The 24,658-nt window shown below is 41.9% G+C and overlaps 3 protein-coding genes across 20 annotated transcripts in view; all 3 read right to left on the bottom strand.

Annotated features, from left to right (window-relative positions):
- Window positions 1-8,468: 8,468 nt before the first annotated feature.
- LOC132979526 (acyl-coenzyme A thioesterase 1-like) lies at window positions 8,469-11,809 on the bottom strand. 2 transcript variants are annotated; one of them, XM_061045399.1, is made up of 4 exons: window positions 11,277-11,809; window positions 9,888-10,370; window positions 9,561-9,763; window positions 8,469-9,159 (listed from the first exon to the last, which is right to left on the bottom strand). In XM_061045399.1, exons 2-4 carry the CDS (start codon window positions 10,336-10,338, stop codon window positions 8,542-8,544), a joined length of 1,272 nt encoding a protein of 423 aa, XP_060901382.1. In that variant the 5' UTR covers window positions 10,339-10,370; window positions 11,277-11,809; the 3' UTR covers window positions 8,469-8,541. The 2 variants fall into 2 exon arrangements, with proteins under 2 accessions (XP_060901382.1, XP_060901380.1); XM_061045397.1 differs by having other exon boundaries at window positions 11,354-11,807.
- Window positions 11,810-12,400: 591 nt separating this feature from the next.
- LOC132979525 (acyl-coenzyme A thioesterase 1-like) lies at window positions 12,401-18,551 on the bottom strand. The gene is made up of 4 exons (XM_061045396.1): window positions 18,507-18,551; window positions 17,784-18,254; window positions 13,668-13,870; window positions 12,401-13,405 (listed from the first exon to the last, which is right to left on the bottom strand). Exons 2-4 carry the CDS (start codon window positions 18,238-18,240, stop codon window positions 12,797-12,799), a joined length of 1,269 nt encoding a protein of 422 aa, XP_060901379.1. The 5' UTR covers window positions 18,241-18,254; window positions 18,507-18,551; the 3' UTR covers window positions 12,401-12,796.
- A 1,803-nt stretch (window positions 18,552-20,354) lies between these two features.
- LOC132979530 (supervillin-like) overlaps window positions 20,355-24,658 on the bottom strand; it is a 55,306-nt gene continuing 51,002 nt past the window's right edge. For 16 of the 17 annotated variants that reach the window (XM_061045415.1, XM_061045409.1, XM_061045404.1 and 13 more), the window contains 3 exons: window positions 24,480-24,601; window positions 23,845-24,000; window positions 20,355-21,246 (listed from right to left, as the gene is read on the bottom strand). In XM_061045415.1, the coding sequence (XP_060901398.1) occupies window positions 21,160-21,246; window positions 23,845-24,000; window positions 24,480-24,601 (365 nt within the window). In that variant the 3' untranslated portion in view covers window positions 20,355-21,159. Of the gene's footprint in view, window positions 21,247-23,603; window positions 23,626-23,844; window positions 24,001-24,479; window positions 24,602-24,658 lie in introns of all 17 variants that reach the window. The other variant, XM_061045407.1, reaches the window with a different exon arrangement.

The following is a 24,658-nucleotide window of genomic DNA, read 5'->3' as shown; positions in this document are numbered from 1 at the left end:
AATGCCAGGGTAAACACAGAATGGTCGTTCAGCTGCCTGCAGCCGAGAGGTCGAGCCTTCGAAGTGTTCAACATGCAGCAGATCAACCTGCAGCGAGTCGCTCTTATATATGAACTTTAATATGAACGTGTTTGGAACTCAGGGTTTTCTGACATCCACTTTACAATTCATCCTTAATCTCCATATGAAGCTGGTTGTACTTTACATTGTTTTTTACCTGTGGCTGCCACAAGAGGGCAGTGAGGCAAACTGTGACTGTGGTAAAAAATTAAATCAAAAGCTTATTTGGTTACTCTGTGCCTTCAAGAAAACAACAATTTTAAAAGAAGAGAAGACGATCTTCCACTGTGAGAGACAACTTGGGAAAGATTTCAGATGCAGAATGTCCTGAAATCTTCAAGACACTTCACGAGTTTGTTGAACTTGTTAGACTGGCCTTTGATTGTTTTGTCAATGTGTCATTTAGGGAAAAAAGTCACATATTACGTTGCTTGCATAGTCAAAGAAATTCAGCTTGCTCCATTTCTGAGCCTCTAGCCTGAAACACAGCAGGGTCAGACGGAGCTGTTACAGTCTCGTCTTTTGGAGTACAAATTGGAATTTATAACAGGGACGAGATTGCAGGGAGGCTATCTGTTGCCGTTGTGCTTTGGTGTTTGTTTTTGGGCTCTCTCTCTCTCTCTCCCTCTCTCCCTCTCTCTTGTATCCTCTCCAGTGCTGCTTCTCAGCCTCAGAGCAGCCAGCAATTGAGCACACCTGTGGCAACTTATCAATCAGGGACCGTGTATATAACGAGCAGGAGAGAGGAGCCAGCCAATGACGGTGGACGATCTGTCTGCGTGTGTCTGGTGTTCAGCACTTGTGCGGACTTCTTCAGTGGATGAAGGGTGTTCACTTTGAGGCCTCTGTGTTCAGATTTACTGAAGGAAAGATTGGCTTCTCTTTTTGTTTTGTTTGTGTTTTTTAACAGAAGCGTGTTCTGAGTTGCAAATTTTCTTTCTGTACTTTATTTTGTCAATCATCAAGCATTTTGTAGATTGACTGCAGAAATACCAGGTACACTCAATTTTAAATGATCAAAAATCTTGGAAACATGCTGACATTGTCTTTTAAAAGCCACACATGCTGTGCTCCTTTTTTCATATTTGGTGCTTAAGGTCACTTTTCAAACCTCTCAAGTAGCATGATAACTTACCCTCTCTCCAATGCAGACATTTAGCCACAGCCCATACATACCATGGTAGCAGTTGAACACACAAACACATAAACTCCACATATGACAGGCTGAAGATGCTGGCAGCAGAGGCGCTGCTTGTCAACAGGCAAGGAAGGCAACTGCTTGGTGCCCCAGACCTGTAGGGGAACATTTTGGAAACCGCACTAAGGGGTCCCAATCTGAAAGCACTCACTCTCGTTTCCCTGCTGAACACTGGTTGAAGGGCCCCCCAATTGATTTTTTGCCTATAGGGCCCCAATAGACAAAAATCGCCACTGCCTGGCAGACTCAAATTTGCGCAAAATCCGGTATTGTTACTGTACCTTGTCAGTCATCTTTGCCTGTTTTGCACCCTCCATTGGACAATAGCTGCACGTTGTCTAAGAAGGTACAGGTGCAGTTGCAAGCAGAAACCATCGGTGGGCGCCAAAGGGCACCAAACCAAATGACCACATATTGTGTTTTAAATGATAGAAAACAACACATTATTCACTTCTCAGAGTCAGAAGATTCAAAGACGCTGCTGTTGATAGTTTTATCCTTCACGTCATTTTCTCAAAAACACAAAACCCCACAAGCACTGGGTGAACATCTTTGTACTTCATCTTCCAGCTGTGAGAGCGCCTCAGTCATTTGAAGGTGTCATTGCCGTTCTCTCCCCACATGGCATCGTTACTTAATGAAACATTTCCCTCTCGACGCCTCCTCATCTGTCTTTCCTTTCTTCTTACAGGATTCATTATACAACCTCGGTACCTCCTCTCTCTTTTCAACCTGTGGCTCGTGGCTGTCACAAGCTCAAATAATGAGGCCAGAGCTTCATCTGAGTCTCTCTGTATTTTAACACGCAGAGACACAAACCTTTAGTTCTACACAGTTTTATCTCTCACACGGGACACAGGCTGTGTCTGAGACTGTAATACAATCTAAGTCATTATTTGTAGTTATTTCTCAAGGAAAAGGGAAGACGGCATGAAGGAATTTATGGCGGTTCTGCACCTCAAAGCTAATTACTTTTGCAAACAGGAAGCAGAAAAATGTCATTCTCCTTTTCTTACTGCTTAGGGTGTAAACCAAAACCAGCCATGTATGTTCTCCTTGTCTTTATGAGATGCTTAATGATAGAATTAGGATGGGTATGTGATTAATTAGACAGAAGGTTAGATTTGATTCATTAAATATCAAGCCTTTTTTGGGGGTATTCTCTAAATATGTCGCTTTTAATCTACTTTTGGAAAAGACTCACCTCTTATTTATTTTAAAGAAAAAAGAAGGCGTCTAGAGGTTTTGCACGACTCTTTTAAACCCAACCAGATTCATCATCCTTAACAGAACCAGGGAAACATATGAAGTTGTGTTTGAGCACAGATTGATTAACTATAGCACCCCCATGAGGACATGTAAGGTATAACAACATAAGCAGGAACATTTTTTTTTAAAACCAGAGGGCTGAAGATGATAACACAGGGCCTGTCATAAATCTCCTGCAGAAAGTAGTAAATTATAGACCTGGCTTAAAAATACTGTAACCACAGATTCAACTTTTATAAAGGATGTTTTGTGAAAACCTTTTTTTTGTGTGACCTCATCCATCTCTCCATACAATCTGTTAACAACAGAGAAAGTGCCACTGCATTTTTGCATCAATACATAAATATTCAAAGCATTAGCATGACTCAGAAAACTATAAATATGCACTCTTTCATGCAGCGTGACACACAGAAATCTTTTGTAGGACCTCCATGTTTCTGAAGCTCACTGAACCTTTGCAGGGATCTCTTTAAATGACCAATTTCTGTGGGAAAAACAAACAATTTTTATGCTTTTACCAGAAACATGGACGTCTTTGATCCTCTGTTTTTTTTTTGTTTTTTTTTTCTTTAAAGCCTGGCTCACTCGATTTGTCGTCTGCATCTTGGCGGAGGCCTGAGGAGCTGCTGCCAAACACACGGGCCGCTGCACTGCTGGGGGATTTGAATAAATGTTTCTGGAATCGCTGCTTCGTTTGGTTTCCGCTAAATGAATTTAAAGGAGATGATACGGTTGCTCTTGTTTTGGATGTGCGATGCAGTGGAAGAAATTAAAAAGGTTTAACGCTCTTCGTTATGTAAATGAAAAGGAAATTAATGTTGATGTATGAAAATACTGATTTCATGCTCCACTTTATCATTAATGCCAATTTATTTATGTACACAAAGGATGATTTTTCCTCACGTGTCTTTTTGAATTTAAATCATGATGACAACACAAAGATTTAATTTTGAATTAAAGAAACAACAACAGAAAACACAGTTTGACGCTAACACAATACTGTACAGAAGCTACCATTCAGGACATTTATAATGATAATAATAACTTTATTTATATAGCACAGATTTACAAAGTGCTTTGACATACAGCAAAGGCATAAAAAAAGAACCCAGACCACCCTCCTAGAGGACACCGCAATACAGCGTGACAAGACAAGATTTTTTGGGGGTCAGAAAACACATTATACAAATTTACAGTACAACATCAAAGCAAAGTGAACTTGTTCCAAAGTGACAAAACTCTGGTGTCAAATTAAAAGACGATATGGAGTTGGACTTAAATAACCTGTCCTGTCTGTTGATGTTGAAAACCAAAGACTTTCTTAAAAGCAGACTGAAACGCTGAGGAACAGGAGGTTGACGTGTGATGCATTATTGAGCAAAAGTGGAAGAGATTCTTCTTAAGTTTCAGATTTAAGAGTTATAACAGTGAATTCAGAGTACTGTGGCGTCTTTTATTGTCACCCTGCCACATCTTATCATGCCCACACCACCTTTAACTGTCAGAAAAAACATGATTGATAAATAATAATCACTTAATAACCTCTTTATCCGATACAAAGAATCAAATGAATACATAAATCTTCTTCAGTCTTCATCCATCTGCTCCTTCCAGTAGCCTGCTGAGCTAATTACACACTGTGTACTTCATGTACATGGCCTAATAACACAGGAGGTGACACAGTAACTGGGTCATTTAAATCACTTTAGAAGAGCTCAGAGACGCCTCGGCTTCTCTCTAACCATAAATTATCCTTAAAAGAAAACAAGACACTTAAAGGTACATACAATGTTTTGTTTTATGCTTAATCTATTTGAGCAGATCCTTTAGTCCACACATGGGCACAAACACACTCAGCAGTTCGGTGAAAATATCTACAATGATTATATTTTTGGATATATTTTTTGCCTGTTTATTATTCTTTCAGGAAGACGCTGGTTTACAAAGTTAAGCCTTTACAACACATACAAAATTGGGTGGTTATTTTGGAAGCAATTTGTCATCTAACTTCTAGTTATTCTAGAGTGCACATATGCCAACTATTGATTTATACCATAAAATTAACCCTTTCCAACTGTTACCCTTTCCAAATGTCTGCCATCCAATCTTTAATGGCACTAAGGCAGCTCAGTATAGAGTTGACAGTTTAGCAATATTTGCATTGGTAAGAAATATCTTTAAAGCTGTTTATTATGCGACGAAGTGGAAGCAAGTAAAATGTGAAAAGTATTGGGCCTAGGACAGAACCTTGGGGAACTCCAGAAGCCATGGATGAATGTGAGGAAGTGTTATTGTCAACTGTAACTGAGAATTACCTGTCGGCCAGGTAAGAGGAGAACCAGTCTAGAGCTGAACCAGAAATACCCAGCAGTACTGCAGAGGTACCATTGAGCAAGGCACTGAACCCCCAACAGCTCAGGAGCTCACACACACACACACTCACATCTCTCCATGGATGCATGTCCATAGGATCCACAACATGTAACACAGAAATCAGGACCGTATCACTTTAAACAGCTTGTCACTGAATCAGTGTGTTTGATTGTGATTGTCTTGCAGCACAGCTTCCTGCCTCCTTGTCATTACTGCTCATTAAAAATACAGCAGTTGTTGCTCTTGTACACAAGGCGCCTGCAGCCACAATCACAAAACACAGCACGATGATGGATATCCCGTCAGAGCACTGGCATTTGTTCTCAGACGGAAAAGAAGCAGTAGAATCCTGTAATATTATGTGGTATCACTTACTAACACACAAAAGTCTGTGTTACAGAAATAGAGAACAGAACTAGGAAACCAATCGTCAGTTCTTCATTTGTTCCCTTAGAACTACACACCATTCTGTGTACCATACTGAGAAGTTACAGATCATGTTAAACACATGAAACGTTTGCAGAATTGACTTTCCACTTTTGATATTGATGCATGCAGGTGTGCTCAAATAAAGTCTCAGATGCCTGTATGTCTCTGCGGCACAGGTACAGCGCTGTAACAAAAATGATTCCCTACATCTGAGAAGCCAGAGGCTGAAGGGAGCTCAGACAAACTGAAATGACAGAAAGGGAGCAGTCAAGATACAAAAACATAGAAGATGGGCAGAGAAGGAGCTTTCAAACAATGCTGCTTGATAATTGCAGGAGGCAGACATGGCTGGTGCTGCTATCTTGATAAATTGACGCTGTAGTGAGTGAGCCTGCTGGGACCAATAACGGGTTATCTCCAGTCTATCAGGAGAGAGCGAGATAGAAAAATCAGGGCGAGAGAATTGCCTACAATTCATGTTTGTTCTCCTACACTGTGTTTTGCCAAAGTTGTATCGAGGTGGCTAGCTGCAAATTAGTTTTTCTAAAGATGTGTATTGAAAACAACAGCAACCACATCAATAAATGTGCATGTGGGAAGAGAGCAGAACAGATTGTATCCTCAGTGGATCGGTTGGCTCTCTATGCAAACTGGAACAGGTCTAGGGGTTGCGAGGAGTCTGGATTTTAGCCTTTCAAACCACTTCATGAGGACGGGGGTTAGTGTGGCAGGGTGATGGTCATTGAGACAGGATGGAGAGGACTTCTTGGACAGGTATGATGATGGTGGCTTTAAAACCACAAAGAAACAGCCTGCCTCAGAGGCGTCACTGAAGACATCTTTGAGCTACTCTGCGCAGTCCTTCAGCACACGACCAAGAATGTGGACCAGACCTGCAGCCATGCAGGTGTTGATGGTGGAGAGTGTTTTCTTCTTGCTAAATGCAGACAAGGGCAACGCCTGGTCATGAGGAGGAGGAGGATGGATCTTCTGTGGCAGCCTTTTGTTTTGTGTTTCAAACCTTGCAAAAAAGCTGTTGAGGTTGTACAGCAGGTCTGTAGCAAAGGTTTGTATAGTCCGTGATGGTCTGGATGCCCTGCCACAGGCTCTGTGTCTCTGCTGTCTTTGAAGTGGCAGGTTAGCGATACCCTCGAATGCACATCTACAGCTAAATTAAATGTTTACAGTCGCTTCAAAAAAACAAGTTTAGGTAATTAATTTATTCGTACACACATAGTTGCATAATTTGGGGCGTGGTTAACCAGCAAGGCCATGAAAACTGGAGGGGCAGTCAGGTCCATAAGTAGTAGTAGGGATCAGGGTACCTTGTTCTAGTATTGAAGAGAACTGAATCCTCAAGTAAAATTTAAACTCAACCCACTTCATAAAAAATATGCACAAGAGAGGATTAAGTCTAGAAATGACCCAATATTGGGAACATATAGGATTTAAATGTATGTGTTAGATTAGAGCTGAAGTTCTCCAAGTTGCTATGGCTTCTTTGCGCTGTGCATATTTTGCAAGATAACCAAGTGCCATCAAATGAGCATCTATATCAATCTGAAATTTTAATTTGTGTGAAGATTTACATGAATGTAATGCACAGTGAAAGAACAAAACATTGGGGTATAATGATGTTCTGTGCCTTGCTCAAGGGCACCTCTGCAGACCTGGCATCTCTCCAGGATCCAGATCAATTTCTATACACATTGGACCGTACCGGTACTTAAAGGTCCCATATTATGTTTTTTTCTGGTTTTATATGCTCTTTAGTGTGTTTTCCAAGTGTCCTGTGCATGTTTAGGCACATCTATGTGCAAAAATTCAAAGTCTGCGGAAACGCGGCTTCTCCTACGTCCTCCTGTTAGCTGTAGCATTAGCTGCATGTAACGCTCGGTTCTAGCCCCCCTCGATAAAAATTTGTCAGTCCGACGTCATTGTCAGTGTGAGATCACTGATCTAAGCCCATTGGCTCGTTGTGGTAAGCCCTGCAGCTCATGTTGCATGCCCGTTAACTTCTGTAGCACGCCCACGATATGCCGTAGCCTGCGGTAACGCAGTAGTGCTAAGGTGCTAATGTTTTTGCTCCCCTCGGACGGAGCCAGTGGCTGCATTCCCAATATGGTAAGAGGCGGGACATTTCCGAGAACCGTGCAGAGCGACTGACCAATAACGACAGAGCGGATCGGCAGACCAATCAGAGCAGACTTGGCCCACGTGGGGTCTAACAGTGTGGGCTCAACAGAGTGCAGCTGACGGACTCAGAGCGTAGAGGGAGCAAGGAGGAGCAGTACATGAAAACAGACACTTTTTTCGGACTTTATCTATTGTGAACGTACAAAAGTAGGTACATAGATTAAATATACGAACCCCAAAAAGGGCAGAATATGGGCTCTTTAAACCAGCAACCCTCTGGTACCCAACCCAGGTCATTGTATTTGATGCTGAGAAGGCTTCTGACTGGATAGAGTTGGAGGATTTATTTGCAGCCCTTCAGAAATTCTGTCTTGGTGATTTAGTTCCTGATTAATATTAAAATGCACAAATTGTTTTGCCCAAATTAATATTTTCCCATTCTGCCCATGAAATTAAACCAAAATTTTTTTTAGCAGGGGCAGTTTTAACAAAACTGATGTTCATATTCAAAGCAGATTTATTACTATCCATGAATTGTGTGTATTCCTGCCACAGCCGGCATGTGCTTGTTTAGAGAGAACTCTATCGCCATCTAGTGGCCGCAGCAAGGTAATTGATGAGCTCTTGAACTATAGCAGCTCAGTAAAATCAAGCAATATCATTAGAGAAAAAGAACAGACAGAAACCTTGAGGTACACCACAGGTAATTCGAGAGGTGGAGGAGGAAAGGTTCTGTCTGAAAGATAGGAATAAAACCAACTAAGCACAGTGCCCCTTGACACCAACCCAGGACTCTAGGTGTTCAATTAAAATGTTGTGATCTACTGTGTCAAATCTAAAAGAATTCAAATTGCGCTCTCTCCTCTGTCAGTAGCTAAAAGAAGGTCATTTGTTACTCTGAGGAGGGATGTTTCTGTACGATGGAGTCCTCTAAAACCAGACTGAAACTTCTCAAAGAGGTCATTGTCATTCATGAAAGCTAAAATCTGACATTAGGCTGTGATCATTCATGACATATTTAATGATCAATCAAACATTAAATCATTCACTTGGTACATCGTCTACATATTTTTTAGTTAACTTGAAGCAAAGCTGTTGTTATTCATCTCTTCATCACAGCTCAGGTGAGTCCTGAAGAACTCCTGGACCTTCTTCCACATGTGGACCTCAGCGGCTGCATGGGACCCGGCCTCACCGCCCCACTGGATACGCTGACCCCAAAGCCCATGAAAACTGGAGGGGCAGTACGGTCCATAAGGGGGCTCCAGGTAGTGCCCAGCTCGAGGGTAACAAATGCTCTCAAAGTTGTCCTTCCCATGATGCTTCAGTCTTTCCACCATCATGTCCATACAAGTCTTGCTGTCCCAGTTCATGTCTTCCTCTGAAGTAAGAAAGAGGAACGGTCCCTTTGCCTTCTCGATGGGAATCAGAGAAGCTTTGTTCTCTTCTAGTAGGGGATTATTCATCGCATACTTGCCAATGCTGGCCCCCGATTCAGAAGGTATTATCCTGCCTGTATCGAACAGTAAAGCAGGGTGAAGAAGGCTCTTCTTGTAGTAGAGAGGGAAGATTGTATTTGCAGAGTGGCCATTGATCCACACCGTGGCCTCAACACCTGAGAGGTAAGTAGCTGCTGAAAGTGCAAGGTCTCCACTTTTTGAAAGAGAGATGATACCAATTCCTTTACCGCCCACCTGCGGAGGAAGGTACAAACTATTAGCTGATTTTAACACATCACTGACTGTTGATAAGATAATCCTTTATTTATCCCACAATGGGGAAATTGACATTGTTACAGCAGCAAAAAGCAAAGACTGCAAACAAAAAGTGAACACTACAATTTAAATAACAAAAGAAAAATTAAGAATGTACAAAAGAAATAGATAGATACCACAATATAGAATTTAAAAAATAGATTTAAAAAAAATAGATCAGCTGAGCTTCAGTTTTGACAAAATTGAAGCCAGAACTTGAAATTAATTCATAGACAATTTCAGCATCTCACTGGTTTGAGTGAAAAATGACACATTGGTAGAAAAAGCAAACAAGCAAACGTGTCCTAAAAAATTTGAACTAGTCAATTAAAATAACTCACCTTGTCGTGTTTCCTTAAGAACTCAATCGCTTCTTCAAAATAATCCAGGTGAATCTCTTTAATGTCTTTTGGCATGTCGTCATGGCCGTACAGGGCGACGGTCAGAACCACAAACCCTTTGTTCGCCAGCAGAGAGGCTCTCTTCTCTGACAAACCTCCACCAAACGTGTACAGATCCAACACAGCGGGGAACGGACCTTCACCTGGATGAAGAAACAAAAAAATACACCCGTTTTAGATCACTGGAATAGTGGACGTATAAAACTCTGCATGTGTTAACTGAGTGCATGAGTCATTTTATCATTAAGGGTTATGACAAAGACGTACCTGGGGGTGTAAACAAGACTCCCCGAACATTCCCCTCTCTGACGGGGATCCTGCCGACCCCGTCTCCTATAAGAAGTCTCTCGTTGGTTTCCTCTGCCAGAGTCCGGCCCTCTCCCTCCTCAACGGAAAACTTCACCACGTGAGGATTCAGTGAATTGTTCTTTTGAAACCTTTTGTGCAAACGGTCTGCCTTCATGGACCACAGCAGACCCATGGGTTCAACCCCGACGTAGCTCCCGCTGAGCGACGGGTCCCTGTCCAGGCGGATCTCTCCGCTCCCATCAGCCTTGTAGGTCGCTGAGGAGCTGAAGACCATCCCCCTCTCGTCAGTGGATCTGGCTCTCACGGTGACCACCTGTCTGGACCTCAGCCCGGCCACCTTCACCTGAACGGGCTCGTCGAACAAACACCTGGCGCTCGGCAGCAGCCTCAGTCTGACCTGAGAGGACATCTCTTCTTTATGTGAAGAGTTCAGACTTCAATCTGTAAGAAAGGAAATAAACAGAACACACACATTAAGATAATTATGTATTATTATTATCATTTTTTAACTAAAACAATTCTCAATCAAGCATTGAGGTGTCACCTTATGGAAATAATATTCTAATCAAATTGATCCATCTATGTTGTTGAGACTCTTTGATTTATTGTTTGTCAATGTTTTTTGCTTGTTTCTTTTTAACTTTCTTTTCTTTGCTTGTTAATATTAATTTCCTGCACTGTATGTGATGTCTTATAGTTAGTTTTGTTGTTCTTTCACATATCTACTGAGTGTGATTTTCATACAAGCCATTTGTACAGTAAGCTTCTCCTGCACCCACACATGTGCTTTCATGTTTTCTTTATGTTCCTTAGCCAGCTGTGTGTGAATCAATCAATCAATAACCTAACATATATCTTACCAGCCTTCGTTTACTGACAGATGTGGAGTGAATAACCAGGCAGTCAAAGGTTTACAAGATAAATGTTTAAAATATGTTCTGTTTCTCTCTCTTAACCATCTGAAGAGCAGCTGTGTGTGAGACTGTACACTAAATTGTTATGCATATTTGTACGGAAAACAGTCATGTAAGAAGCACTTAAAAGCATCTCCTTCTCATGTTTCAATTATTTTGTTCAATCTGTGATGTCAAGACTTTTTTTTATAGCTTGTGTTTATTTATTTGCACATCCCAGTTTTGTAATTCTGGATCTAGATGTCAAAATTAAAGCATTAAAGTTTCCAACTTCTTATTATGTACAATTGACAGTTGATTTTGTTTTTTTTTTATTTCTGTGTCAAACGTCAACACTTGTCTGTCACACGTCAAATAGCCTCTTGCAAAGTATTTATGTAAATACTTCTCTAAAACGGACTATATGTTTTTAATCTAAATCCAGACTATTTACCTGTCATCGAGCTGACGCGGAGTGATCTGTAAGTGTGAAGTGGTGAAGTTTCATTTTTTCCAAGTTGTGTCTCTCACCTGTGTGCAGCATGACAGTTCTGCTGAGGTGAATGTTTTTGTGTCCGCGTTGAAAATTAATCCAAATGAGATCTTTATGTAAAGAGTTGAGCTGGCTTTTGTTTTCGTTTCGCGCAAAGCTGCAAACTTATGTGACTTAAATGTTCAGCAGTGAAATGGAGAGGACAACTACAAGAAGCCCTTCTTCATTTTTTTTTATAGGATTGGTCAATAGTTTTCAGATACACTACCGCCACCTGCTGATCTGGAGGATGAACTTCAAACTGTTTACTTTGTAAGAAAACTGATAAACTAAAATAGAGCAAATAATTATTATAATTTAAAAAAAGAAAAGAAAACAAGAGGCAGAATGCTACGGTGGTCCTGAGGGGTCAACTGCATAAATATTTCATGATGATGAAAAAACGTCCAAACATTTAACTTGCTGCAAAAAATATTTCAACTTCTGTAAAAAAAAAAAATATTTCTCACCTGCTGCAAGAGACATTTACCTGTTACAAAGTGTATTCACCAGATGCAAAAAAAACTACGGAGCCCCTAAGAGGACACGGGCAGAAAAAAGACACTTCAGAGTCAAACACTGTTTGCTGGTCATATTTACGCAGGCTAATGAAAATGCTTCTTTATTCGAGTCTCCAGAATAATAAGGACACTGTACTGTATAAAGTATAAACTTCACATGCTTTGTCATCACAGATCTGTCCACAGAAACAAGATGTATGTTTTCAAACGCATCTTCAAGACGCATGCCATTTTTGGTAGGGATACATTTCTCTGCATAACACCGGCTCTTTCGGCTCTTCATTTGGTACGAGTTTTGGCTTTATTATATCTAACAAATTTAGCAATGACAGCAGCATCTTACTCCGCCATTATATGTAGATTAATAGAATAGTACTTAAGGTAACTGTATAGCCTGCAAGTCCCAGAGTGTAAAAGCTGCAGGTAAAAATGTAAATGAATAAGTGACCACGATAAGAATGGTATTTGAAAGCCAGTTAGATGTGTAGATCTGAAGCTGAATCAAATAAGATATCCTGAGCAAAATGAAACTCAACTATTGTAACTAATTTGATAACACAACATGAAGTGATCGCAGGAAACAATAAATAGTCAGCTTCTCCAGGCGGATACAACACATTTATTTATCTGCAAGAAACATATGTGACTTTAAGCAAAACAAAATGCTCCAAGATACGGTTTTGTCACTTAATGAAAAAGTCAAATTGGGACCAGGGTTCAGACTTCATCTATCAGAGCTTCAGTAATCACACCTATCTGTGCAATATAAAACAAATGTGAAGCTCTTAGTGAACATTTCCCCGCATAATGTTGTGATCTGTAATGACCTTTTCATACATGATCTAATCAAAAAACAATTCAGCTTTAAACCGTTTCTTTAAAAAACAGTTCTTTAAATTATTTGATCCTCTCTTTCTGTATCTATAACTTTGCTATTGTCTCTGTAACGTCAACGCCCACATTAGCTCTGAAGAACTCCTGGATCTTCTTCCACAGGTGGACTTCAGCTGTTGCATGGGATCTGGGCTCACCCCCCCATAGGACTGGTTTACGCGCAAGGCTGTGAAAACTGGAGGGGCAGTACGGTCCATAAGGCGGCTCCAGGTAGTGCCCTGCTTCAGGGTAACACAAGATCTCGAAGTTGTCCTTCCCATGATGCTTCAGCCTCTCCACCATCCCCTCTGTGTAAGTCTTGCTGTCCCAGTTCAAGTCGTCCTCTGACGCCACAAAGAGGAAACGTCCCGTTGCTTTTTCGATGGGGATCAAGGTGGCCTTGTTCTCCTCCAGCAGTGGATCATTATTAACATACTTGACATTGTAGGCTCCTGATTCAGAGGGAATCATCCTGCTTACGTCAAACATTAACGCAGGAAGTATCTGGCTCTTCTTGTAGTAAAGAGGTAACGCTGTGTTGGCAGAGCAGCCGTTGATCCACACTGTGGCTTCAACACCAGGCAGGTAAGAAGCTATTGAAAGTGCAAGGTCTCCACTCTTTGACAGTGATATCACACCGACTCCTTTACTGCCCACCTGTGGAAAAAAGAACAGACTATTAGCTGCTTATTGCTTCTTAAAGATTTTGTTATTTTGGGAATGTTGTTGTGAGTTTATTGGAGGGATAGGACAGTGGATAGAGATGGAAATCAGAGAGAGAGAGAGAGAGTGGAGAATGACATGGGGGGGGGGGGGGGGGGGGGGGGAGGAACTTGGCTTTTCTGGATAACTCTTGGAGTTTAGAAAATGAAAATGTGTCCCAAAAAGTGATTGGACTGTATTTTTCAAAAGCCCTCACCTTATTCTGCCTTTTCAAAAACTCTATTGATTCTTCAAAGTAATCCAGATGGACCTCCTTGATGTTCTTCGGCATGTCGTCGTGGCCGTACAGTACCACTGTCAGAACAACAAATCCTCGACTAGCCAGCAGAGAGGCTCTCTTCTCTGACAAGCCTCCACCAAACGTGTACAGATCCAACACAGCGGGGAAAGGACCGGCTCCTGGACCAGAAGACACAAGTTAAAACAGATCATGGAATAAAAAGTTTGTAACTTATATTTGATCCAAATGACTTTAAATACAGTCATGTGTTAAGATATGTTCACCATGAATGAGAATGTTTATGACCCCAGTGACTGGTGGATAGTTTGGTTCAGCTGTGACTTTGAAAAGCGTTTAAAATAAAAACATACACAATGACAATAAATGACCGAAGGTGAGATTGTTGTAGTACTCGAAACTAGAGACCACTTTTTTCAAGGTCTCCGTCTCGTCTCGTCTCGGAATCGAAAGAATTTTTACCCGGTCTTGTCTCGGTCTCAGACGAGGTGGACTCGCCCCTTTCTAAAAGGACAAATAATTTCAATTCATTCATAATTAGATTTTTATTCCATGCTTACGGCCACGACCTTCCCGGTGTTACGGTTAGTGACTCGCCTGCTGCACAAAATGATGATGATTTTTTATTGATATTTATGGTCTTGTCCCGGTCTCGCCCTGCCTTGGTCTTGGTCTTGGTCTTGGTCTTGACTCAGTCGCAATCCCTAATGTCTTGGTCTTGGTCTTGGTCTTGGTCTTGGTCTTGGTCTTGACTCAGTCTCAATCCTTAATGTCTTGGTCTTGGCCTTAGTCTTGGTCTTGATCTTGGTCTGGGTCTGGGTTTGGGTCTGGGTCTGGGTCTTGGTCTTGGTCTTGGTCTTGGTCTTGGTATTGGTCTTGGTCTTGACTCAGTCGCAATCCCTAATGTCTTGGTCTTTGTCTTGGTCTTGGTCTTGGTCTTGGTCTTGGTCTTGACTCAGTCTCAATCCCTAATGTCTTGGTCTTGGTCTGGGTCTGGGTCTGGGTCTGGGTCTGGGTCTTGGTCTTGGTCTTGACTCAGTCGCAATCCCTAATGTCTTGGTCTTGGTCTTGGTCTTGGTCTTGGTCTTGACTCAGTCTCAATCCCTAATGTCTTGGTCTTGGCCTTGGTATTGGTCTTGGTCTTGGTCTTGGTCTTGGTCTTGGTCTTGACTCAGTCTCAATCCCTAATGTCTTAGTCTTGGTCTTGGTATTGGTCTTGGTCTTGACTCAGTCGCAATCCCTAATGTCTTGGTCTTTGTCTTGGTCTTGGTCTTGGTCTTGACTCAGTCGCAATCCCTAATGTCTTGGTCTTTGTCTTGGTCTTGGTCTTGGTCTTGGTCTTGGTCTTGGTCTTGACTCAGTCTCAATCCCTAATGTCTTGGTCTTGGTCTGGGTCTGGGTCTTGGTCTTGGTCTTGACTCAGTCGCAATCCCTAATGTCTTGGTCTTGGTCTTGGTCTTGGTCTTGACTCAGTCTCAATCCCTAATGTCTTGGTCTTGGCCTTGGTATTGGTCTTGGTCTTGGTCTTGGTCTTGGTCTTGGTCTTGACTCAGTCTCAATCCCTAATGTCTTAGTCTTGGTCTTGGTATTGGTCTTGGTCTTGACTCAGTCGCAATCCCTAATGTCTTGGTCTTTGTCTTGGTCTTGGTCTTGGTCTTGGTCTTGGTCTTGGTCTTGACTCAGTCTCAATCCCTAATGTCTTGGTCTTGGTCTGGGTCTGGGTCTGGGTCTGGGTCTGGGTCTTGGTCTTGGTCTTGACTCAGTCGCAATCCCTAATGTCTTGGTCTTGGTCTTGGTCTTGGTCTTGGTCTTGACTCAGTCTCAATCCCTAATGTCTTGGTCTTGGCCTTGGTATTGGTCTTGGTCTTGGTCTTGGTCTTGGTCTTGGTCTTGACTCAGTCTCAATCCCTAATGTCTTAGTCTTGGTCTTGGTCTTGGTCTTGGTCTTGACTCAGTCTCAATCCCTAATGTCTTGGTCTTGGTCTGGGTCTTGGTCTTGGTCTTGGTCTTGGTCTTGGTCTTGACTCAGTCGCAATCCCTAATGTCTTGGTCTTGGTCTGGGTCTGGGTCTTGGTCTTGGTCTTGGTCTTGGTCTTGGTCTTGGTCTTGACTCAGTCGCAATCCCTAATGTCTTGGTCTTGGTCTGGGTCTTGGTCTTGGTCTTGGTCTTGGTCTTGGTCTTGACTCAGTCGCAATCCCTAATGTCTTGGTCTTGGTCTTGGTCTTGGTCTTGGTCTTGGTCTTGACTCAGTCTCAATCCTTAATGTCTTGGTCTTGGCCTTAGTCTTGGTCTTGATCTTGGTCTGGGTCTGGGTTTGGGTCTGGGTCTGGGTCTTGGTCTTGGTCTTGGTCTTGGTCTTGGTATTGGTCTTGGTCTTGACTCAGTCGCAATCCCTAATGTCTTGGTCTTTGTCTTGGTCTTGGTCTTGGTCTTGGTCTTGGTCTTGACTCAGTCTCAATCCCTAATGTCTTGGTCTTGGTCTGGGTCTGGGTCTGGGTCTGGGTCTGGGTCTGGGTCTTGGTCTTGGTCTTGACTCAGTCGCAATCCCTAATGTCTTGGTCTTGGTCTTGGTCTTGGTCTTGGTCTTGACTCAGTCTCAATCCCTAATGTCTTGGTCTTGGCCTTGGTATTGGTCTTGGTCTTGGTCTTGGTCTTGGTCTTGGTCTTGACTCAGTCTCAATCCCTAATGTCTTAGTCTTGGTCTTGGTATTGGTCTTGGTCTTGACTCAGTCGCAATCCCTAATGTCTTGGTCTTTGTCTTGGTCTTGGTCTTGGTCTTGACTCAGTCGCAATCCCTAATGTCTTGGTCTTTGTCTTGGTCTTGGTCTTGGTCTTGGTCTTGGTCTTGGTCTTGACTCAGTCTCAATCCCTAATGTCTTGGTCTTGGTCTGGGTCTGGGTCTTGGTCTTGGTCTTGACTCAGTCGCAATCCCTAATGTCTTGGTCTTGGTCTTGGTCTTGGTCTTGACTCAGTCTCAATCCCTAATGTCTTGGTCTTGGCCTTGGTATTGGTCTTGGTCTTGGTCTTGGTCTTGGTCTTGGTCTTGACTCAGTCTCAATCCCTAATGTCTTAGTCTTGGTCTTGGTATTGGTCTTGGTCTTGACTCAGTCGCAATCCCTAATGTCTTGGTCTTTGTCTTGGTCTTGGTCTTGGTCTTGGTCTTGGTCTTGGTCTTGACTCAGTCTCAATCCCTAATGTCTTGGTCTTGGTCTGGGTCTGGGTCTGGGTCTGGGTCTGGGTCTTGGTCTTGGTCTTGACTCAGTCGCAATCCCTAATGTCTTGGTCTTGGTCTTGGTCTTGGTCTTGGTCTTGACTCAGTCTCAATCCCTAATGTCTTGGTCTTGGCCTTGGTATTGGTCTTGGTCTTGGTCTTGGTCTTGGTCTTGGTCTTGACTCAGTCTCAATCCCTAATGTCTTAGTCTTGGTCTTGGTCTTGGTCTTGGTCTTGACTCAGTCTCAATCCCTAATGTCTTGGTCTTGGTCTGGGTCTTGGTCTTGGTCTTGGTCTTGGTCTTGGTCTTGACTCAGTCGCAATCCCTAATGTCTTGGTCTTGGTCTGGGTCTGGGTCTTGGTCTTGGTCTTGGTCTTGGTCTTGGTCTTGGTCTTGACTCAGTCGCAATCCCTAATGTCTTGGTCTTGGTCTGGGTCTTGGTCTTGGTCTTGGTCTTGGTCTTGGTCTTGGTCTTGACTCAGTCGCAATCCCTAATGTCTTGGTCTTGGTCTTGGTCTTGGTCTTGGTCTTGGTCTTGGTCTCGGATCACTCTGGTCTTGGGTATGTCTTGGTCTCTGTTAGTGTGGTCTTGACTACAACACTAGAAGGTGCGTAGATGATTGGATGTAGGCCTACTTGGGTTAAGTTCATTGAATAAATTACTTTTTATGAAAAGTTGCTGCCTGTGTTTGCACCGACCCAGGCACCAATCTGTAGTTTGGTTTCTTCAGGAACTTTTCAAGGAGAACCTTTGGAACAGGGAAAACTTTTACCTGGGCGATGTCAAACTAAGACATGTGTTAGATAAGTAATGCCAGCATTTCTTTTGATTTAAATATGAAATAATTGATGTAGACCAACCTGGGGGAGTAAACAGGACTCCCCGAATGTTCCCCTCTTTAACAGGGATCCTGCTGACCCCGTCTCCAATCAGAAGTCTCTCATTGGTCGCCTCTGCTAACATCCGGCCCTCTCCTTCTTCTTCATGCACAGAAAACTCCACCACGTGAGGATTCAGTGAATTGTTCTTTTGAAACCTTTTGTGCAAAGTGTCTGGCTTCATGGACCACAGCAGACCCATGGGTTCAACCCCGACGTAGCTCCCGCAGAGCGAGGGTTCTTCATCCAAGTCGATCTCTCCGTTCTGATTGGCCTTGTAGGTCGCTGAGGAGCTGAAGACCACCCCCCTGTCGTCAGTGGATCTGGCTCTCATGGTGACCACCTGTCTGGACCTCAGCCCGGCCACCTTCACCTGAACGGGGTCATCAAACAAACATCTGGTGCTCGGCAGCAGCTTCAGTCTGACCTGAGAGGACATCTCTTTTTTTGTACCTGAATTAAAGTTTGTGATCAGGTAAAAAGTTTCATATCAGGGAATCTGAACATTTAAAATACACACTTCCTGTTTTAGAGAACAACTTTTCAAACTAGTGTTTCTCTCCCTCAATGTTATGTATTTAAATTTGTATTGAATGTTTATAGAGTGTCTTCCACTTTTCTTAAAAATACTATATATATCTATATATATATAGATATATATACTAATACTATTATAGAAATACTAAAAAGAATAAATGTACTCACCGCTTGTAAAAGTAAGTAACTCCTTAGGCTTCCTGATTTCTTTATCACACACAAGCTGTACGATTCAGTCGATACTTTGGAACCTCAAGAGGAATGTTTAAAGGGAAAACTGCCATTGGGTAATGTACTGCTTAACAGTCACGTGCTTTATCTGACCTACAGTGTGAGAGTGTTTGTGTGTAGGTGTGTGTGAGAGAGAGAGAGAGAGAGAGCGAGAGAGAGAGGGAGAGCAACATTAATGATTAATAATTACTGGTAGTACTTGCAATTCCATTTCTTCTTCTTCCTCTTTGTGCCTTTATTGTAGAGATAGGACAGTGGATGGAGTCAGAAATCAGGGAGAGAGAGAGAGTGGGGTGTGATATGTGGGAAAGGAGCCACAGGTGGGATTCAAACCTGGGCCGCCCGCTTGGAGGACTACAGCCTCCGTACATGGGGTGTGCGCACTAACCTCAGCTCCACCAGTGCCCCTCTAATGTTTTTAAATATTGCAGTATTTACCCTACTACATTTCTTTAAAATCTTCTATTACAAGTTATTGTCCAGATTCAGACTAATGATAATATAATCAAAATACAGCCTGATCTAAATGAGCATGAGAGAGAGTTTTTGACCGTACTAAAGCCCACATGATAAATTAAATCTGGTGTCAAGCTTGAAAACTTTTAGTAGCAGATTGTTTCATCACACATTGACCAGTTGGTGTGTTTTTGTTAGGCCTCTGAAATGCTTTCTCATTGGCTCCTTATTTGGGAGGTAGATTGTGCACTTTGGAACCATGTGGAACAAAAACTTTAGACCTTTCACTTGTCAATTCAACATTCACAATCCTATGATAATCATAGTGTGGCAATGCAACGTGTGTCTTAGCATTTCCAGAGGCGCTGCTCGTCAACACTGCAAGGCAGGTAGCCTCTTAGGGCCCCAGACCAGTAGGCGGCCCCCCCCAGGTCTGACAGAGTTTAAACCACAGGAGTGAACCCCCCCTTAAGTTGGCCCCATCTGACAGCACTCACTCTTGTTGCAGATGGGGCATGCATTATTGCTGTGAAAGTCACCGAAGGAAAATGAAGGATCTTGTTGTCCTTTATTTCTATGTTTTAGAAAATAATTTTAATATATAAAATCTGTAAAAACAATTTGTAAAAGTTCACATTTGACATAATGATAATGAAAGCGGGTTGGAGGGGCACCATATGAATTTGCCTAGGGCCCCAACAGATGCTAGAATTACCACTGAACATTTCTATGAATCTAATTCTAATAGATCTAAATTGGTCTCTTTGCTTTTGAAATGTTCAAACTCACTCTCAAGCCCCTCCTCGACCAAACGTCCCCAGAACTTAAAGGTTCAGGGAATTCTCTCCAAGGAACTAAAAGGTTCCTGTGTACTTGTCAGCGTTTCCACCGCTTCCTGAAGTCCGTACAAACCAGGCTTTGCAAATGACTTCATTGATTAACAAGGGAAAGGAGATGAGTGCTGTGTTTAGTGTTCCCTTAAAAAGAAAAAAAGAGTATTCTAATGAAAAAGTTAGAAGAAATTAAACTGGATACCTTCAGAGGAGCAAACCAAAAGCAGGATGGGGGTAGTACCCACTTTTATCATCATCGGGTTAAATATTTACCCAGCTTGGTTTATGATGCAATTCTCAGTCATGTTGACTCTGAACTAAAAGGTTTATTGAGTGATAAGACGAGTCATGGGTCAACTTTTATACCACTGGCTTATTTTCTAAAATAATTAAATAATCTGCATATTCTGTTTTTTTATACTAAAATTGAGCTCAAGATGAAATACAGTGACGTGTATATTGAAGCAGAAGAGGAGGAAGAATGAACGACACCTGGTTTAAGTTGAGCGTTATTGTGATTTAATTCACTATGTCTTATATCACAAAGAAAGTCTTTAAAAATGCAGACTAGAATTTTCTGTATATAAACTGTACACAAAAAGCAAGGCACTATACACTCAGATTCATCAACGCCGCAGTCTCTCTCTCTCTCTCTCTCTCTGTGTCTGATAAAAGCAAAAAAAACCTTTAAAATTACAACTCTTACATCTCAGGGAGTCGAAGCCGCCTCAGCAGTTTAACGAGGTCGAGCAACAACGACTCGGCCGACGCCATCGCGACTCAAGAAAACAACTTTCCTCACAACATCTGACATGATGTGTTTTTTTTTTTTTACATAGATACAAAGTTACAAACGCACCTACACACACATTTACACAATTAACATTACACACACACATACACACACACACACACACACATACAAACTTTATATACAACCGCGCACACACACATACACACCCATAGCATGGCACTCCGACTCAAAGCGTCCTAGTGTGCACATTTCTGTAAGCAAGTCCATGATTTCAGTGTTTGGAGGAGACTCCACATACGCACCACCACCTTGTACAAAAGGTGTTTTGACCTTCTTTTTACACCGTTTGAAGTTTAATATCGTAATGTACTGACACAGATTAAAGGTAAAACATGACTATAAGCAAGGCGAGGGAGCTCATCTCCGGTCTCATCCATCGTCATTCAGAATATCCACCGAAGCAGGTTTAGGTTACATTTCCCGTTTCTCCATCTCCATCGTCCACTTTTAATTCCCTTCGCGCGCCATCTTGAATTGAAAACTTGCTTTAAAACAGTCCTTTGGCCTTCTTTAAGTTCACTTGCTTCCACCCTGGTAAACCTTCGTATTCCTCTCTCTTCATGTCCAAAGCTTTCTGCAAAACGGAAAAACAAAACAGAACCGTGATTAGAACAGCCGTCGATGTTTAGCTCTGCCTCTGGTCACTTCCTGTCAGCACCTGTGTGTCCAATCAGACTCGAAGCTGATCGTTTGCTCTTACTGACATTGTTTCCTCTTTTCTAGATTTGTGCTTATCTTGTTCTTACTCTCTGATGTACGTCGCTTTGGATAAAAGTGTCTGCTAAGTGAATTGTAGAATTGTAGACATGAAGAGATCATTAGTGGAAGGCAAGGACACACAGGAATGTGACAGGGTCTTTGTTTAAGTGAAAGTATGATTTCAGAGAGAAGACGTGCTTTTTGTGTGATGCATTGGTTTGTTGTAAGGAATACAGAAAAAAACCATCAGGACTAAATCATTTTTTATCTTCATTGAAGTAGCTGTTGTCTTCAAATTTATGCTAAATTATGTTTAATCCTTTCAGTGACTTTTACACTCATCAGAGTATAAACATTTACCTACATTTATTTTTAGGAACCACTTGAGGTCAGGCGATTGAACTGCGTTAGATAAAGTGAGTTTATGTGATTTTATGTGTTAAACTTTGCTCTTTCAACTGCTACAAATGTAGAGCTGTTACGTAATTTTGTAAAATGTTGGACTGGTTTTAAAAAAAAAAAAGAAAAAGAAAGAAAAATGTCGAAGAGAAAAAAAATCTAAGACGGTCTCGTGGTTATACTGTCTCAATAAAAGGATAATAAAAAAAAAAGAAAGGTTGCTCTTTCACAGTTTGATACTAATAAACGGCCCGTATGTTATGAGAGAAGTGAAGTCTCCCAGTCACAAACATGAACATGAAACCTGAACTCTGTCTCATGGCCAGCAGGGGGCGACTCCTATGATTGCTAAAAGAAGCCAGATTGGCAGGAACTCAGTGAGATTATGATGCTACTTCTTACTTCATTTGTGACCTAATTCAACACTCTGCCACTGATTATTTATATCATCATTATAATGATTATTATGGTCTGGACTGTTTAAAGTCTGTACATTTTGTAAATGATCGTCCCAGCTTAATTATAAAAGGAGAATAAGTATGATATGCTGCAGAGGAGAGCTTTTTAAATTGACATGCTGCTCCTTCTATCATCCAGGATGATAATAATATTAATAAAAATACATTTTATTTTATGATGCCTTTCATGATGCTCAAGGTCACCTCACAAATACATCGATAAAAACTGCACAACATCATGTCCCAAGAAACAATATACAATAAAAAACAGAAACAGTAGACTGTAAAAAAGCAGAAAAGAGCATGTTTACAACGAACAAGCACTTCTAAAAGACCAGATTTAAAAGGATAGATAGATACCTAGTGATGCATATCCAATATCTTGTCCATATTTGATCGCATAAGGCATCAGAAATAAAAAAATATCCTGTGTGGTGTACACTTGTGACTTTTCAGTCGTTCATTTTTCTGAATGTGAATCAGTCATGTAATGACACACGTGTTGCTGCCTGATCAATCTGAGCTCCAACACACACGGACGTTATGTTCATTGTGATCCGATCCTCTGCGGGTCGTTGTTAATGTGAACAAAAAAAAAAAACCTCGGCAAAGCATTTCAACGTTTGAAGGACAGTTTAGTCGTTTCAGTGTTTTCATGCCTCCATTTTGTGCTCCGCAGGCAGACGGTGAGTCAGACTGCAGTGTAGCTGAATCATGAGAGACTCTCAGGTGGAAGGTGTGTGAGTGTGTGTGAGTGTGTGTGTGTGCAGTGCAGAGTAGTAGTAGCAGCAGTACAGAAGTGAGCAGGAGTGCTGTGTTGTGGAAGGTGTTGGAGAGAAACCTTCATAAGAGGAGGAGAAGAAAAGAACAACAGCTGCACAATTCTACACCTTCATCATTACAGGAGAGTACGTCTGTGTTGTGCATCGATGTGTGTGTGCTTTTCTTTTCTTTTTTTTAATTCAACTCCCATAAAGTAAACCCCGACTTCCTGTATCATATCTTTCTCTTTTTTTTCCCAGCACTTGTAGGATCTACGTTTGGAGTGTGTGTCATGTTATGTTTGTCTCTGTGTGGGGAAACTGTGTTGCTAAGTCGTGTGTCACTGCAGCTGATTTAAAAAAAGAAATAAAAAAAAAAGACTCCACTGTAACTTTGAACAGAGTAATCGGGAATATCACTCGTCGGATGTAATTGTGCAGCCGAGCATGAAACCTTCCCCATCAAACCAACACCACAGAGAGGAGAGACAGGAGAGACTCGGAGTTTTTCAAAAACCACAGAAGGAAAAAACAAAAGTGCTGACGTGCTCGAGAGAGAGAGAGAGAGAGAGACTCTGTGAATGCTGATGAATCACATGAGTGGCTCTTCTTACCTTACATCACCTACAACTTTGTCTGTGAAGTGAGAGTTGGATGGAGTTAGGATGGATGGTATGATTAGCTTTGAAAAGTTACTAAATGTAATAATCAGATCGTCTTCTGTGTTGAATTTTCAAAATGTGCAAACATGAGTTTAGGTTTGAGTCAAAAGTGCACTGCTTCAATGACTGGAAGTGTCTGATCAAAGGGAATGAAACTATAACCCTCCCTCTAACACTTCCTCTGTCTGCTCACCTCAAAGTCCTGGTCCGACAGGTAGATCTCCAGACGCAGCGGGTCCACTCCGTCTGGGAGCGGCCGGGCTCGCAGCTGATCCAGAGGAAAGGTGTTCTGACAGAGCCGGGCCAACACGTCCTCCACCAGGATGATCTGGTTACACACCTCCGCCTCCTGCAGAAGGAGCAGAAACAGCTGATTTTTAGTAATGACAGCGGGAGGGTTTGGTCATCACTTGGTTTACACATGTGCAGCAGAAAATAGTCATAAAACACTTAAAGAGAAGAAAGAAGCTTTAGTGTATATACTGTTTAATAAAATAAGATAAGACAAGATTTTATTGGTTCCTATGGAGGAAATTAAATGTGTTGATAGATTAAAAACTAAAGTAGATATTTAGAGGTAAACTTCTGCTCACTGTCTAACTTGCAAACAAACATTTATTGGCAACGTTTCGGCATTACACCATCAAAGCAAAAAGCCTTTTTTTTTTCTATTTTGATAGATTAAAGACAGAAATAAGAGCAGGTACTGTTGTAGTTTGAAAGGTTGAATCATAAAAGAAACACACAATCTGGACAGCAACAGGCACAAACCGATAGTCATCTAACCTCTGAATTTAAAAAGGTATAAATAAAGTGTGTGTAGCTGACCCTCTCTGTGATCTCAGCCACGTCCTCTCTGTGCTCCCAGCTCGGGAACATGTTGGTGAAGGTGAGCGGCTCCAGACCGGCGTGGATCAGATAGGACTTCTGTGGCTTCTTCTCGTTCTTCTCTGCAGGAGAAAATTAAGTCATCACGATAACTTTGACCTCAAGGGACAAAAATGTGG

This window comes from Labrus mixtus, chromosome 8, assembly GCF_963584025.1.
Source record: "Labrus mixtus chromosome 8, fLabMix1.1, whole genome shotgun sequence".
Classification (NCBI taxonomy): Eukaryota; Metazoa; Chordata; class Actinopteri; order Labriformes; family Labridae; genus Labrus; species Labrus mixtus.
Note: the sequence above shows the minus strand (reverse complement) of the source record. Positions and strands in the feature narration are given on the sequence as shown.